Source organism: Leucoraja erinacea, chromosome 14 (assembly GCF_028641065.1).
Source record: "Leucoraja erinacea ecotype New England chromosome 14, Leri_hhj_1, whole genome shotgun sequence".
Taxonomy (NCBI): domain Eukaryota; kingdom Metazoa; phylum Chordata; class Chondrichthyes; order Rajiformes; family Rajidae; genus Leucoraja; species Leucoraja erinaceus.
Genome location: NC_073390.1, coordinates 19791662 through 19808377, shown reverse-complemented (window position 1 = coordinate 19808377; position 16716 = coordinate 19791662). Strand labels below are relative to the sequence as shown.

Sequence of the window (16716 nt, the reverse complement as noted above, 5' to 3'; positions counted from 1 at the left end):
TAGGCCATTTGGCCCTTCGAGCCAGCACAGCCATTCAATATGATCATGGCAGAGAATTCCACAGATTCACAACTCTCTGGTTGAAAAAGTTTTTCCTCATCTCTGTTCTTAGTGGTCTACCCCTTATTCTTAAACTGTGGCCCCTAGTTCTGGACTCCCCCAACATCGGGAACATGTTTCCTGCCTCTAGCGTGTCCAAACCCTTAATAATCTTACGTTTCAATAATATCCCCTCTCATCATTCTAAACTCCAGAGTATACAAGCCCTGCCGCTCCATTCTCTCAGCATATGACAGTCTCACCATCCCGGGAATTAACCTTGTAAACCTACGCTGCACTCCCTCAATAGCAATAATGTCCTTCCTCAAATTAAGGGACCAAAACTACACACAATATTCCAGGTGTGGGCTCACTAGGGCCCTGTACAGCTGCAGAAGGACCTCTTTGATCCTATACTCAACTCCTCTTGTTATGAAGGCCAACATGCCATTCACTTTCTTCACTGCCTACTGTACCTGCATGCTTCCTTTCATTGACTGATGAACAAGGACCCCCCAGATCCCGCTGTACTTCTCCTTTTCCCAACTTGACACCATTTAGATAATAATCTGCCTTCCTGTTTTTTGCTACCAAAGTGGATAACCTCACATTTATCCACATTAAACTGCATCTGCCATGCATGTGCCCACTCACCCAACCTGTCCAAGTCACCCTGCATTCTCATAGCATCCTCCTCACAGTTCACACTGCCACCCAGCTACGTGTCATCTGCAAATTTGCTAATGTTACTGAAGCCCTTCATCTAAATCATTGATGTATATTGTAAATAGCTGCAGTCCCAGCACCGAGCCTTGCGGGACCCCCCTAGTCACTGCCTGTCATTCCGAAAGGGACCCGTTATTCCTTACTCTTTGTTTCCCGACTGCCAATCAATTTTCTATCCATGTCAGCACTCTACCCCCAATACCATGTGCCCTAATTTTGCCCACTATTCTCCTATTTGGGACCTTATCAAATGCTTTCTGAAAGTTCAGGTACACTACATCCACTGGCTCTCTCTTGTCAATTTTCCTAGTTGCATCCTCAAAAAATTCCAGAAGATTAGTCGAGCATGATTTCCCCTTCGTAAATCCATGCTGACTCGGACAGATCTTGTTACTGCTATCCAAATGTGCCGCTATTTCATCTTTTATGATTGGCTCCAGCATCTTACCCACCACAGATGTCAGGCTAACTGGTCTATAATGCCCTGTTTTCTCTCCCCCGCCTTTCTTAAAAAGTGGGATAATATTAGCTACCCTCCAATCCACAGGAACTGATCCTGAATCTATAGAACATTGGAAAATGATCACCAATACATCCATGATTTCTAGAGCCATTCAGTACCCTGGGATGCAGACCATCAGGCCCAGCGGATTTATCAGCCTTCAGTCCCATCAGTCTACCCAATACCATTTCCTGCCTAATGTGGATTTCCTTCAGATCCTCTGGCCACTAGTATATCAGGAAGATTGCTTGTGTCCTCCTTAGTGAAGACGGATCCAAAGTACCTATTCAACTCATCTGCCATTTCCTTGTTCCCCATAATAAATTCATCTTTTTCAGTCTTCAAGGGTTCAACCTTGGCCTTAACTAATATTTTCCTCTTCACAAACCTAAAGAAGCTTTTACTATCTTCCTTTATATTCTTGGCTAGCTTACCTTCGTACCTCATCTTTTCTCCCCATATTGCCTTTTTAGTTATCTTCTGTTGCTCCTTAAACATTACCCAATCCTCTTGCTTCCCGCTCATCTTTGCTATGTTGTACTTCTTCTCTTTTACTTTTATACTGTCCCTGACGTCCCTTGTCAACCACGTTTGCCTCTTACTCCCTTTGGAATCTTTCTTTCTCTTTGGAATACACTGATCCTGCACCTTCTGTATTATTCCCAGAAATACCTGCCATTGTTGTTCGATTGTCATCCCTGCTGGGGTATCTTTCCAGTCAACTTTGGCCAGCTCCTCCCTCATGGCTCCATAGTCCCCTTTGTTCAACTGCAACACTGACACCTCCAATTTACCCTTCTCCCTCTCAAATTGTAGATTAAAACTTACCATATTATGGTCAACACCTCCTAATGGCTCTTTAAGCTCATTCCCTTATCAAATCCGGTTTGTTACACAAAACTAAATCCAGAATTGTCCTCTCCCTGGTACGCTCCAATACAAGCTGTTCTAAGAATCCATCTCAGAGGTACTCCACAAACTCCCTTTTTGGGTCCAGTACCCTCCAGTATTCCTACATGTTGAAATTTGGAATCTTTCTTTCTTCTTTTGCAATGATCCCCTGACACCTAGCATATTACCTTTCCAGAAATTTTACCCTTGTTTACGCATTGTCCATGCTACTGTTTGGGGGCCTTTCGACTCCCCAAGCCCGTTTTCCCTGTTAACCCCACTCCTCCTCCTAAACCCCGCTCCATAGAATACACTGATCCTGCACCTTCTGTATTATTCCCAGAAATACTGCCAACTTTGGCCAGCTCCTCCCTCATGGCTCCATAGTCCCCTTTGTTCAACTGCAACACTGACACCTCCAATTTACCCTTCTCCCTCTCAAATTGTAGATTAAAACTTACCATATTATGGTCAACACCTCCTAATGGCTCTTTAAGCTCATTCCCTTATCAAATCCGGTTTGTTACACAAAACTAAATCCAGAATTGTCCTCTCCCTGGTACGCTCCAATACAAGCTGTTCTAAGAATCCATCTCAGAGGTACTCCACAAACTCCCTTTTTTGGGGTCCAGTACCAACCTGATTTACCCAGTATTCCTACATGTTGAAATCTCCCATAACAACCGTAGCATTACCTTTGCTACATACCAATTTTAACTCTTGATTCAACTTGCACCCTATATCCAGGCTACTGTTTGGGGGCCTGTAGATAAGTCCTGTTAGGGTCTTTTTACCCTTACAATTCCTTAGTTCTATCCATATTGACTCCACATCTCCTGTTTCAATATCCCCTTGCAAGGGACTGAATTTCATTCCTCACCAACAGAGCTACCCCACCCCCTCTGCCCACCTGTCTGTCTTTTCGATAGGAGGTGTACCCTTGAATATTCAGTTCCAAGCCCTGGCCCTCTTGTAGCCATGTCTCTGTAATTCCAACATCATACTTGCCAATTTCTAACTGAGCCTCAAGCTCGTCCACTTTATTTCTTATATTTTGCGCATTCATATACAACACTTTGACTTTGGTATTCACCTCCCTTCTCACACCGCTCACAATTGGCCCTGACCTTATTCTCTTATCCCTTCTCGAACTTTCCTTCCTTTTAATTTGGGAGTCCTTTTTAACTTTTCCTGTACTCACTTCCCCTTTAACGCCATCTTTATACTCCCAATTTGTCATTCCCTCCCCATCACTATTTAGTTTAAGCCCACACGTGTAGCCCTAGCAAATCTGCCTGCCAGAACGTCAGTCCCCCTCCTGTTAAGGTGTAACCCGTTCCTTTTGTACAGGTCGCCCCTACCCCAGAAGAGATCCCAGTGATTTATAAATCTAAATCCTTGCTCCCTGCACCAGCCCCTCAGCCACACATTCAAATCCCCTATCTCCCTGTTCCTGTCCTCACTAGCACGAGGTACTGGAAGCAATCCAGAGATAACCACCCTAGAAGTCCTGCTTTTCAGTCTTCTTCCTAACTCTCTAAACTCGCGTTGCAGAACCTCCTTCCTCTTCTTCCCGATGTCGTTTGTGCCTACGTGCGCAACTACTGCCGGCTGTTCACCTTCCCTCTCGAGGATCTTCTGAATTTGGTTTGTGACATCTCGAACCCTCGCACCAGGGAGGCAACAGACATCCGAGGGGTAACTTTTTCACACAAAGGGTGGTGGGTGTATGGAACAAGCTGCCAGAGGAGGTAGTTGAGGCTGGGACTATCCCATCGTTTAAGAAACAGTTAGACAGGTACATGGATAGGACAGGTTTGGAGGGATGTGGACCAAGCGCAGGTGTGGAACTAGTGTAGCTGGGACATTGTTGGCCGGTGTGGGCGAAGTGCCTATTTCTACACTGTATCACTCTATGACTCTTTGCCCATATTATTTTTATTAGACAAGCTTTAGTATAATTAAGGATCCATACAACATAACTTCTGCATTTCAATTTTATCCCTCTGGAAATAAATTACTGGTATTTTTATGAGCTTGTTAACATGCACTGCTACTTTTAATGATGTGCATATGAACTTTTAATTTTTTTTGTTCCTCTATCCAAAGAGGAACATTTTACAATGAGCTTGTAGCCTCCTTATTCTTCCACCAAATTGCACACTGCACTCATCAATACTGAAATTTACTCTGTCTAAGAGTCAAAGACATACAGCATGGGAACAGGCCCTTCAACCCAACTCTTCAATGCTGACCAAAATGTCTTTCTGAGCTAGTTCCATTTGGCACAGATTAATGTAAATCTTTACCAACCCATCTAAGTGTCTTTTAATTCTAGTAACTGTGCCGTCTCTCCAGCTTCGTGTGGCAGCATGTTCCACATATCCCGCATCTAACGTCTGCCCCTCAATTCCCTTTTGAATCTTTCCAATCTCACATAGGCCCTCTTATTTTAGACTCCTCTACCCTGGAAATATGACAGTGACCATTCTTAAACACTATGTGGATGGCCCTACAAGAGAGGGAGCAACAATGGACCTTTAATTGGTAACGAGGCTCACCCGGGATCCCAAATTATCTAACCTTCTGCCCGAGCCAAAGTCCTTGCTGAAGTCCTTGTGGACAATGTCTAGAGCCCTGCCTCATCGATCCTCTCTTCCAAACACCTCTATCAAATTTTACCCACACAAAAAAACATGCAATGCCTAATCAATCCTCGTCTTTCCAAATGCTGGTAAATTCCCTTCTGTCAGAATCCCCTCCAGTAATTTTCCCACCGCTGATATTATGTTCACTGACCCTGTTCATGTTCCCTGTGCTGATCCTCAGCCCTTCATAAATAAAGACACAACTTTTGTCATCCTCCAGTCTTCCGGTCTCTCAGTCTTGGTTAAAGCTAATGCAATTATCGCTGCAAATGGCCCTGCAAGTTCTTCCCTAGCATTCCACAATGCCCTAGAATTCACTTGACCAGGCTTCGGCAATGTATGTATATTAATATACTTTAATGCTGCTAGCACTTCCCCTTTTGTATGTGATTATATTCCAAGACAACAGCATTTGTTTTTCCATAATTCCTTACCTTCTATGACATTTTCCACAGTACATACATATGAGATATATTTATTTAAGACCTCGCCCATCTCCTGTGACTCTACACACTGATCCTACGGTACGATACAATAGAACTTTATTTATCCCAGGAGGGAAATTGATCTGCCAAGTCATAATAACACAAATTACATGAAACATGAAATTAAAGTGATGAGTGGAAAGGATTGGGGATGTGCAAAGATTTGGGGGGGGCGAGTGGAGTCAGTCTCAGTCTGCCCCATGACAGGAGGAGGAGTTGTACAGTTTGATAGCCACAGGGAAGAAGGATCTCCTGTGGTGTTCTGTCCTGCATCTTGGCACGATGTTGCTGAACGTACTCCTCAGGTTGATTAGTGTCATGGAGGGAGTGAGCTGTATTGTCCAGGATGCTCCACAGTTTGAGGAGCATCTTCCCCTCCAGGACCACCTCTGATGAATCCAACTCTGCACCCAGGACGGAGCCAGCCTTCATGATGAGTTTGTTAATCCTATTGGCGTCTGCAGCCTTCGCCCTGCTGCCCTAGCACATGGCAGCCAAGAAGATGGCACTGGCCACCACCGATTGGTAGAACATCTGCAGCATCTCACTGCAGACATTGAAGGAGCAGAGCCTCTCAAAAAAGACAGCCGGCTCTGTCCCTTCTTGTACAGGGCCTCAGCGTTCCTCGACCAATCCAGTTCACTGTCCAAGTACACTCCAAGGTATTTGTACTCCCTCGTAAACTACACATCCACACCATTGATGGCAACAGGGGACAGGGGTGTTCCCCTCCTGCTTAAGTCCACCATTAACTCCTTAGTCTTGTCGGTGTTGAGTTGCAGGTGATTCAGCCCACACTACCCAACAAAGTCATTGTCTACACCTCTGTATTCAGCTCCCCTCCCCTCACTGATGCAGCCCACAATTGCAGAGTCATCTGAAAACTTCTGCAGGTGGCAGAAGTCCGAGGTGTAGATAGTGAACAGGAAGGGAGAGAGGACCGTCCCCGCTGGGGCCCCTGAGTTGCTCACTACCATGTCCAAGACACAGTTCTGCAGCCTGACTTATTGTGGTTGTCTCGTCAGGTAGTGGTGCTCCAGGACACCAGCGGAGAATCCACCCGCATCTTCGTCAGTTTGTTCCTTAGCAGTGCAGGCCGATGGTGTTAAAAGCACTGGAGAATTCAAAAAACATGACTATCACAATGCTTCCCTGCTTATCCAGGTGATCATAAAGGAAACCTATTATCTACCTACTTGCCCTTTAGCTCTATATTTGTGTAAAGGCATGTCAGCCTCTGTGGCTTTATTCCAGGGGCATGTGTCCAGAGCAGTGTTTTCCTGTTGTCATAATGTTAAGTACTCTCAAGACTATGTGAGACATGTTAACGGTTTTAGCTATCAGCCTTCAAACAAGGCAAACTGCAATCTGAGCCATATTGGATTCATTTGATTAACACTCACCTCCACTTTTCTTCCCTGTTTTTACTGTTATTCCCTGTTAACACAAAGTTCACCAAGTAAATAATATAGATACAATAATGGCAAGTACAACAATGCAACGAGTGGAAAAAACACAGAATGCTGCAAAGTTATAGTGCAAAATCAGCGTTGTGCAAAAGAATATTGAAGTACAGTAATGGAATAAACAAATGAGGTAGAGGTAAGAGTATGTGGCAACACCCCTAGGAACGGGGTGTAAACAAGAAAATTGATTCAGAAATCGCATTACAGTGGGGAAGTAACTGTTCCTGTCTAGAGATAGAGCTTTCAGGCTTCTGTATCTTCTTGCAGAAGGTGGAAGAGAGAAAAGGGAATGGCTAGGGTGACATTTTTGATGATATTTCTGGCCTTCCTAATTCTTAATGAAGATTGACTGGGAGGTAAGGAAATTACAAGCCTGTGATGCACCATTGCCGGTTCAGGCAGTTGGAACAGTAGAGAAGCTCCAATACCCGACTGAGGTGCATCCCATCAGAATACTTTCTACAGCACATTTGTGGACATGCCTAATCTTCTCGGACACCTAAGAAAGCAAACACACAGATGTGTTTTCTTGATCACCACATCAGTGTAAAGGGAGCAAGTTGGGTTACTGGTGATATGGAAGCCAAGGTACTTGAAGCTGTCTATTATCTCTACAGCAGGTCCTTTGACGACGATAAGGTTGTTTTCAATCCCTTGCTTCCTCAGGTCAACAACCAACTCTTTCCTCTTGCGTTAAAGGCTAGGTTAATGTCCTGACAATGTCCTGCCAATTCTCAATCTCTTTCCTGTACTTCGTCTCATTATGGTTGTTGATCAGACAGATAAGAATGGTTGGTGAACTTAAAGGCTAAGTTGGCCCTGATCATATATGTAGAGGGAGTAGAGCACGGGACTTAGCACAGAACCCGTAAGGGCACCAATGTTGACCCTCCAGGGTCAGGGAGGGGGAGATGTTGTGACCAATTCTATCTGGCTGAGGTTTTCCAGTCAGTAAGTCTAGAAGCCAGTTGCAGATGTAGGCTCCAAAAGGTTCCATACCACTGATCTAAGGAAATCAAGGGCATCTGAATGAGACACTAATGAGGGGAAATACGAAAATACAATATGACATATTGAAGAAATTCTTTCCAGTCAATAGTCCAAAATGACTTTGGATCTTCAGAATCCATTTAGCACTTAGGAGTGCACCCAAAAAGTTTTAAATCTTCTCTATTTAAAATCAAATATAGGTTTCTTCTATACCATCAAATGCATAGAAATATTATTTAAACTGTGGTTAAAGACTTTAAGATTAAAACAATAAATATTCTCATAATAAATGGTATGAAGCACAGGACGTGACACACAAAATTAATTACCCCATGTAGTATAAGATTGCTAATTAAGCCCAGATAAATGTCAGTGCATGAATACAATTTTTCACCTATGTTACCTAATAATAAATCTCCAGAACCTTCAATAATTCAGTTGTCTGGAATGCTCTTCCTTGTTATCCAAATCAATTGGCACAAGGAAGACACTGCTGCAATGTTAATTTTATTCTATGGCAGAATTAGAGGAAGAACCTGATTGAAATTCAGCACAGCTCAATTGCATTGACACAAGCATGCTGCTCATCAGTTGGTCTATCAGAGAACATTGTTGCGTTTTGCAGATCAGACCAGAAGCCTTGTCCCTAGTTGGCTAATTCTAAAAGCTTTCAGTTGGAGTCAAAGAGTCATATAGCATGGAACCACGTTCTCCAGCCCCTTGTCCATATCAACAAAGACACCCATCTATGCTAGTCCCTTTTTGCCAGCATTTGACCCATTTCCCTCAAAACCTCTCTTATCCATGTACCTGACCGGACGGCCAGTGACTGCAAATGAATGCTGCACAATGAGCACTACTATATTAACAAGGCGAATCAGTTCCATCAACCCAAACCTTTGCCCGACTCTTTCAACATTTAATTAACCCTGGCTGAATGCAAACGTACAATTCATGCAGTTCACCCCATAATCCAGTTGTCATTATGGGGACAATAATCGTCCTTGTCATCAAGGATCTTCCTTGTCATCAAGACCAGTAGATGCTTGATTGTAGGTTTATTCTAAACAAATAGAATTATCCAAAGCACACAATCCAATGGAAACCTCGATGCATCCATTCAATATAGTCAGACCAAAATTGGCTGAGCCTACATCCTGGACAAATTTTGTTTGCCAAGTAGGAATGTTCCTAAATAATAAGTTTAGTTGGCTCATCTCATTGTGGTTAAACACAGCACTGTTACAAATCAGTACAGCTGCAGCAGGCTCCATTTCATTCACACAGACTCTTCTTGTTGCCAGCAATAGTAACAGTAGCATTCAAGGTCGCATCTTACACCAGCAGCAATCAATCACTCACTCACCATATTTAAACTCTGAGTTCACATAGGATTCATTGTAGGTTCATGTTTTTTCATTTCTCAGCCAGCTCAAATGTGCTATTGAACATGGAAACGTTTTTTTAAATCTAAATGCAAAATTAACTTACCCATTAACCGATTAACTCATCCAACTGTGGAGCTGGAGTTGGATAGGGCAGGGCTAGGCTTGAACGGTCTTAAACAAACGAAGAAGTGCATTTGCAGACAAATATGGTTTTATGAAGAAATAGGAATGTAGAATTGATCTAATAAAGAATTATTATTTGGCAGCTGAGAGAAATATACTGCAATTACAATTTCTATTAAGAAAATCAAAAATAAATAAAGCTATCAGAAGTCTTGCACTTCAACAGTGCATTTCACAACCTTAATTTGTCCAATAGCACTTTAGTAGCAATTAAGTGCTTTATGAATTGCACTTACTGACAGAATGTAGGAAACGTCTCAGCCAAAGTCAATCGAGGGATAAATACAGGTCACAACAATGAGGATCACCTCCCGACGGCATTTCAAAATGCAGCAAGTAATGTCTACCTGGGAGCTCAACGTAACTGCATCTAGAAAACACTGCAGCATCTCTTCAGAGCAGCTCAACCTGACAGCTAATTTAGGTACAAATATAACATGTTTTCGGCCTCTCATTTCCTTGTGAAGAACGATCCCAGCAATGTTTATAGTACAAAACTAGGATCGTGATGAACAGTTCATGTTAGTAGGAAGAATAGAAAATAATACATGATTGCACTAGTCCAAAAATGTGTATGTTTTGTCTCAAATTTGCTTTAGATGTCAGTTTGTTAGACGAATGTTAACACTTCAAACTTTCTAAAGGGAGGGCGCCACAATGGTAGAGTCGCTGCCTCACAAAGCCAGAGACCCAGGTTCGATCCTGACTTTGGATGCTGTCCATGTAGAGTTTGCATGTTTTCCCTGTGACCGTGTCGATTTTATCCGGATGCTCCAGTTTCCTCCAACATTCCAAAGACGTGGAGGTTTGCAGGTTAATTGGCTTCTGTAAATCACTCCTCGTGTGTAGGATTCAAAATTGGGAATAACAGGTCAACGATGATCGCCGTATATTCGGTGGGCCGAAGGGCTCGTTTACACGCCGTATCTCTAAACTAAACCAAGCTGGACCAATTCTTAGCTGAATGGATATCCCAGATTATAGAAGGCAAGTGAAATCAGAATATGCATGAATACAAGGTCGTGGACACGTTTCCGATTGCCCAAGATGGTAACAATGAACATTTTAGATATTCTTTTATTCTTCCTTTCCTCCTCCTCTCACAATGGACAAACTGGATGACTGCCTGAATTAGGTCAAATGATGGTTCTGGTACGATAAATAGAGCTGTGCTCTTTATCAAAAACAACAATGCAATAGATTTTGTCTGACTATTTCAATGATAGATATTTTTCTTACAATTTCATGTTTCTATGTTCACACCCAGCTGGTAGGATTAATATACTTCTGCTGTTTGCAGATCTTTCAAAAACATCTACGGTACCACAGATTTGATTGCGAACACTCTGCCTTTGGCATTTGCTTAGCCAGTGGGCACACCTGTATCACACCTTGCTCCATGAGCCAACAATTTATCTCTAAAGTATACTCTTCAAACAGGTGCAACAAAGCACAGGACCATCAGCAAGTGCTAAAAATACAATCTACCCACACAGGCAAATCATGTTAGAGATGCACACTAAGAAAAGGGCCCAAAAAATGTGCATATTTAGTTTTGCAATCTCAAAGTTTAAAAAAATGCAGTTTTGGGAAATGTTAGCTTATGTTTAATGATAGATTTAAACAGGTGTTTGTTATGGAAACTTCAAGTCAATGGCCAAAAATCACCGCTACTTCTGGATGCGAAATTAATCCGCAACATTTACCAATGTTTATGCTCAAGGGGAGGTATAAATAATTCTCTAAACTTGACATCTTTACGAGTGTAAGCAGAGGGTTAATTAGCAGAGCACTGCTTTGCTTCCAGATCATATTAATATTTAGAAAAGCAAAGCGATGTAAAAGCTTGAAGGCAACTAGTCCCAAACAAAGAATTCGAATATCATTATAACAGGAGACTGAGAGAAGACATAATTAGAAAAAAATAAAATTATCCCCTGTGCTGCCAAATTATTAATGATCTTAAAAGGCCACCTGCACCGTATAGATCATTTGTTTATCACGTACACAAAGCAGCCATTTCAATCTCTTCACTGGTTAAGGGTTAAAGGTTAGGGTGAGGGTGTCAGGGATTCTGGAGAGTGGATGGAATAAATTAAAATATTAATACTTTAAATATCAAAGTAAAAAAGAATGCAATTAAAGTTCCAGCAAAATATGGAAGTAAGCTCACGGCAAACTGAGAATAAAAGTGTGGTGGTTATGTCACTCATTCAGTATTCTGGAGCACAGGGTGCATCATCCAAACAAGTTCCAATCCCATCACTTCAGAGAATTTAAATGAATGAATCTGCAGCAACAAAGAGCATCTGTAACGATCACCAAAGAACTAACAGCCGTCATAAAAACCCATCATGTTCACTTAAGGAAATCCGTCATCCTTACCCAGTCTGGGCTACATGCAACTCCAGACTCAGTGGAATAGACATGAAGCCCTATTTCCCTCCTGAAAAGGACACCATGAATAATGAAAAAAATAGTTTACAACCTACTCCGCATTTACCGATGGACTAGATTTACAAATGATACGACATCACCCAGCTCCATACCACACCCTAGTTACACTACAATCCATAGATCAGACCAAAGCTCTGTGCTCCTGTCACACTGAAACACAAATAGTGGTGGGCAATCCCAAAACATCCCCATTCTCAATGATGGCAGACCCCAGCATGAGTACTGCAGAGGAAGTTGAATTACTTGTAACCATCTTCAACCAAAAACACCAAGCATTTCAGCTTTCTCTAGAGATTCCAGGTATAACAAAAGTCAGTTTTCTGCCAGTTTGAGATTCCCCCACATGGTTGACAGCACTGGCTACAACAACTAGTTATGAAACCAGACAACATCTTGACTGTGGTGCCGAAGATTTGTGCTTCAGGGGGAGCTACAATATTATTATCCACATAGAAATTTGCACAGCTGCATCATAGTTACTTGATGCAAGACTAATTCAAGATAGCTAATTACTATTCTCATCTACTCTGAATAAAGTTATTAAGAGTGTTGTTGATTGCACTATGAAACTGTACTTACTCACTAATAACTGGTTCTTAATGCTTCATGTGGAATTTGTGAGGACCATTCAGAATGTGGAGTAGAGGCAAGTCGATTGGAGAGAGAGCATTCTTGACATCAAGGAAACTTTTGACCAAGTAAGGCACAGGGCAATGTACCATCAAATGTTGCCTTAATGTCATTGCTTTCAGACGTCTGTCGATTCAACAAATCCCATTCTTCCAAATTTAAACATAAATCACTTATAATCTCCAGATAGATTATGTCCTGTCCACAAACAGAGAACAAATGTTGATTACTGGCCTAATCCTCTTAATTTATCATCAATAACCTGGTCATGGCTACTTACTTTGGTTTCCAAATTCATTTGGTTCGATTCTTATTCACAGCTAACATTCAAGTCTGTATAAAAAAGAACCAACATTCCAAAGATGAACATGACTGACTTCAAAATCAAGAGGTCCTGGTAAAACTGCAGACAATGGGAATCATGGGAACAAGCTGCTCTGAATAAAGAAAATATGTCCTAAATTGTTGGGGCCTGTCAATGATGAATGAAGTCAATGATGCAAGGGATTCTCAAAGCAGCAGCTTAAGCCGAGGCCTTTAGCAGATTTAATAACCATAAGGTCAGTAGGTGGTTCTTTGGTGATGACTGGTCAGTGTTGAGTTTCATTGGAAGTTCGTAAGCTAATCAGGCAGTCCTTACACACATGCAATGGTTGCACAACATTCAAAAATGGGCTGGTGATTGGCAAGAAACATAAAACGTCAAGAAATGGCTGCAACAAGAGAATCAAGCACAGCTTAACACTCCATGGTATTACCATTGTCACCAGAAATGTAACTGCTTCAAAAGATTCATTACAAGTGGTCAGAAGCTAGTGAGCAAGTGACCTACTGACTTCCTCAAGTCCTTTCCACTATCCACAAGGCACAAGTCAGATGGCGTGATAGAATATTTTTTGAATGCCTGGATGTACAACTCTAATATATAGGTTGACGCGATGCAGAATAAAATGTTCATGTGAGCAGCACTCCATTCACCACATTCCCTTGTATTCCCTCGCAATCTGTGGTAGCGATGTATACAAAATGAAGCATAACTCACCAAACCAGCAAATTTACCACCAAAAATCACCAGGACAGCAGAACAAATGAGAAACCATTATCACCAAACAGGTTCACCTATATAAATAGATATATGTTAGCCATTTCTTCATCGCCACTGCATCACAATCTTCAAAGTTCCTAATTAACAGATCAGGACTGCAATGATTCATGAAGGCAGCTCATCACCGCCTTCGAAGGAGGCAATCAGAAATGGGCTTTAAATGTTAGTCTTTTCAGCAAAACTGCCATTCAGTGTGAGATTAAAGAGCAGAAATTTAATTAAAAAGTCAAAATAAAACTCTATTTAACATTTGACGCACGTAAAAAAATTATTAAAAAAAATAAAATCTGCATGCCAAAAAAGCTGATGCTATAATCAGATACTGCAAATGCCTAATTTTGAGTCTGGTCACTATATTTACAAAACATAAAACAGTTTCAAGATGATCACCAGAAGACAGGCAAAGACAATGTGGAAGGACTGCAACAATCTGAGACTATCTGTCATAGGCAGTGCTAATACTCCTAGAGAGGCAAAGTGGATTAATTTCCAAAAAGCTTCGAAATAAGTTGTCACGTCGTATCAAATCATTACTTTACAGTGCAAATCTAATATCAAATGTCATAATGGATGCTCAGAGCACTTCATATAGTCAAACAATCTTTAAAGTATTTGGTTTCCAATCATGCCTTTTTGGTAATTATAAAATTAGATGATCTGCTACTTCCAATAACTGGAATATGGTGTTAATGGAGAATCTGTGGGATGGGACCACCAAGATCGAAGGGGGAACTCGGCAGGTGGGGGGGCGGGATGTGGGGGAGTGTGGCTACTGCCACATCCGGCGATAGGCAGTGGATAGGACTGCTTAGTGAATTTATGTAACATTGTCAACGCCAAAACGTAGAGACACTTGTGTACTACCTAAGTGAGGTCTGCTGTATGATTTTACTGGCTTCTGTGCAAATCAAAGCAGGTGACCATAAAAAGTATCATTGAATGACTTAGACATTCTGTGGCCTTATGAAAGTATTTGAGCACTGATAACTTTTCAAGAATTAGTAAATAAAATTACAAAGACATTATAATCTCCGAGGTTGCCCAAGAACAAATAAACGATTGCTCTAACTAGCAGGAAGACTTGCATACATTATGAAGCAGCTTTCCAGGCTCACACTCTAAAATAGAATTTGGTATCATTTAAAAACTGAATGTTTAGACCACACTCGGTGCCCATAATGTGAAATCACCTCATCAAAAATTAATCACAACAGTTAAAGATGAAATAGAGAGAGATAATTACGTACGTCAATTACAATTTCAATAATGCAGAACACTGTACTGAGTTGAAAACAAAGGAACAATGTAAAACATTACAAACAATAATACAAACATAACATTGTGATCAAGACAGTATATGCCATTCTGCCCTAATCTCCGTTGCCTTGCTTTTTTCATTCCAGTCTCATCTCATTCCAAGGCATTATAGTTTACATCCACTTATTTCACTATTTGCTGCTCCATACCCACACATTATCTCAAACATCTCGTTATTTTAGTCTAAAGACTTTGACCAGTCTTTGATTTTTATTTTTCTTTCTTCATAAGGAGCCTCAATTTGCCTCATACCTTCTTCCAACCTCGTTGTCATAGATTCTTCACTTTATCATCCATTTCTTGCAGTCTTAAACATTTATCTAATTGTCAAAATGTTCGTGGAACACAAAGTGCTGGAGTAACAGCGGGTCAGGCAGCAAACATGGATCTGCAACGTTTCAGCTCAGGATCCTTGCTCAGACTAATTGTCGTGGAGTCGTGGGGGAGAGAAAGTTGGAAATGATGTTGGTTGGGGGGGAGAGACAAAGCCTAGCAAGTGATAGGTGAGGAGAACGGGGGCAGAAACAAAATGTTGACTTGTTTTATCCCATGGCTACCTGAATGGACTTTTGTATATTGGTCTACTCCGCACTGTTGACTGAAATGGGCCCTCTCTCAAATTATAATTCATGTTAACGCAACATAGTATCACAAAGACATGTTGAATGTCTCACTTAAGGGCCTGTCCCACTGTACGAGGTAATTCAAGAGTTCTCCCGAGTTTCAGCTGATTCGAACTCGGAGAATTACGGTAATAGCCGCTCGTAGGTACTCGGGGCTCTCGTGGACATTTTTCAACATGTTGAAAAAACTTCACGAGCTTACCGCGTTTCCCGAGTACCTGCTGTTAGCGTTACGAGCCGCTAAGAGATGTCCCGAGCTCCGACGTACCCGCTACATACATTCTACAAACTTACCACGAGTTTGATTTTTTTTTAAACTCGGGAGAGCTCTTCGGTAAACTCGATTAGTGGGACAGGCCCTTAAAATAGCATTGGGTCACAGGCTACACTATCCCATTTCTTAACAAAGAAAGCCTCAGATTCAATAAATGTTTAAAAAGAGTGAAAATAAAACCCAAATTCATGTTATTGCATTCTTCATGTAGAAATTACTGCAATTGGCAACAAATTCCATAAATCATCATATAAACAGATTAAAACTAGAATCACATACCCTTTTTGAATTTGTGTACTGGTAGTTTCTTCAGCTGATCTTTACGCAGCCTGTTTCTTCTTGCCCTGTGTCTATCTTGAATAAATTTTGAAATCTAGAAAATGGACAATGAGCAGATTTTGAGATATTGGTTTATTCTACGTTGAATGAACACCAAATATAAATATCTACTTTTTGTCTGCTCAGGAGAGAATTGATACCATCTTAGTAATGAATAACACTCAAGCAGCATTTACATTCAAAGAACAGCTGCCACTTTTAACGATCTTTTTCAGAAATAAGGATCGCAAAAGTGCTAAATAATCAATCAAATATTTTTAGAATGCAGAAATCATGGCAGGCAAACTATACACAACAGGAAAGACAATATTCTGGAGTAACTCAGCGGGTCAAGCATATCCTTGGAGAACATGGATAGGTGACATTTCGGGTTTAAACCCGTCTTCAATCTGAAGAATGGTTTCAACCCATAACGTCGCCTATCCGTGTTCTCCAGGAATACAACCTGACCCATTTAATTACTCCAGCATTGTGTGGCTTTCCGGTAGGCGGCGCGGCTCTGGCCAGCAGCGGCCTCTGCAGCCTGTCCGCGTTTTTATTATTTTTTGTCTGTGTTTTTATGTCGTTTTTGTTATTTTATGTTGGGGTGTGTGGGGGATGGGGGTGGGGTGGGAGGGGGGGGGAAACTTTTGAATCTCTCCCTGCACTGGAGA

At 41.5% G+C, this 16716-nt stretch overlaps 1 protein-coding gene across 3 annotated transcripts in view; it reads right to left on the bottom strand.

Annotated features, from left to right (window-relative positions):
• The window catches only part of rnf13 (ring finger protein 13), a 209329-nt gene that overhangs the window by 46713 nt on the left and 145900 nt on the right, over positions 1 to 16716 (bottom strand). For all 3 annotated transcript variants that reach the window (XM_055645717.1, XM_055645718.1, XM_055645719.1), the window contains exon 8: positions 16004 to 16097. In XM_055645717.1, coding sequence (XP_055501692.1) covers positions 16004 to 16097 — 94 coding nt within the window. The remainder of the gene's footprint in view (positions 1 to 16003; positions 16098 to 16716) is intronic.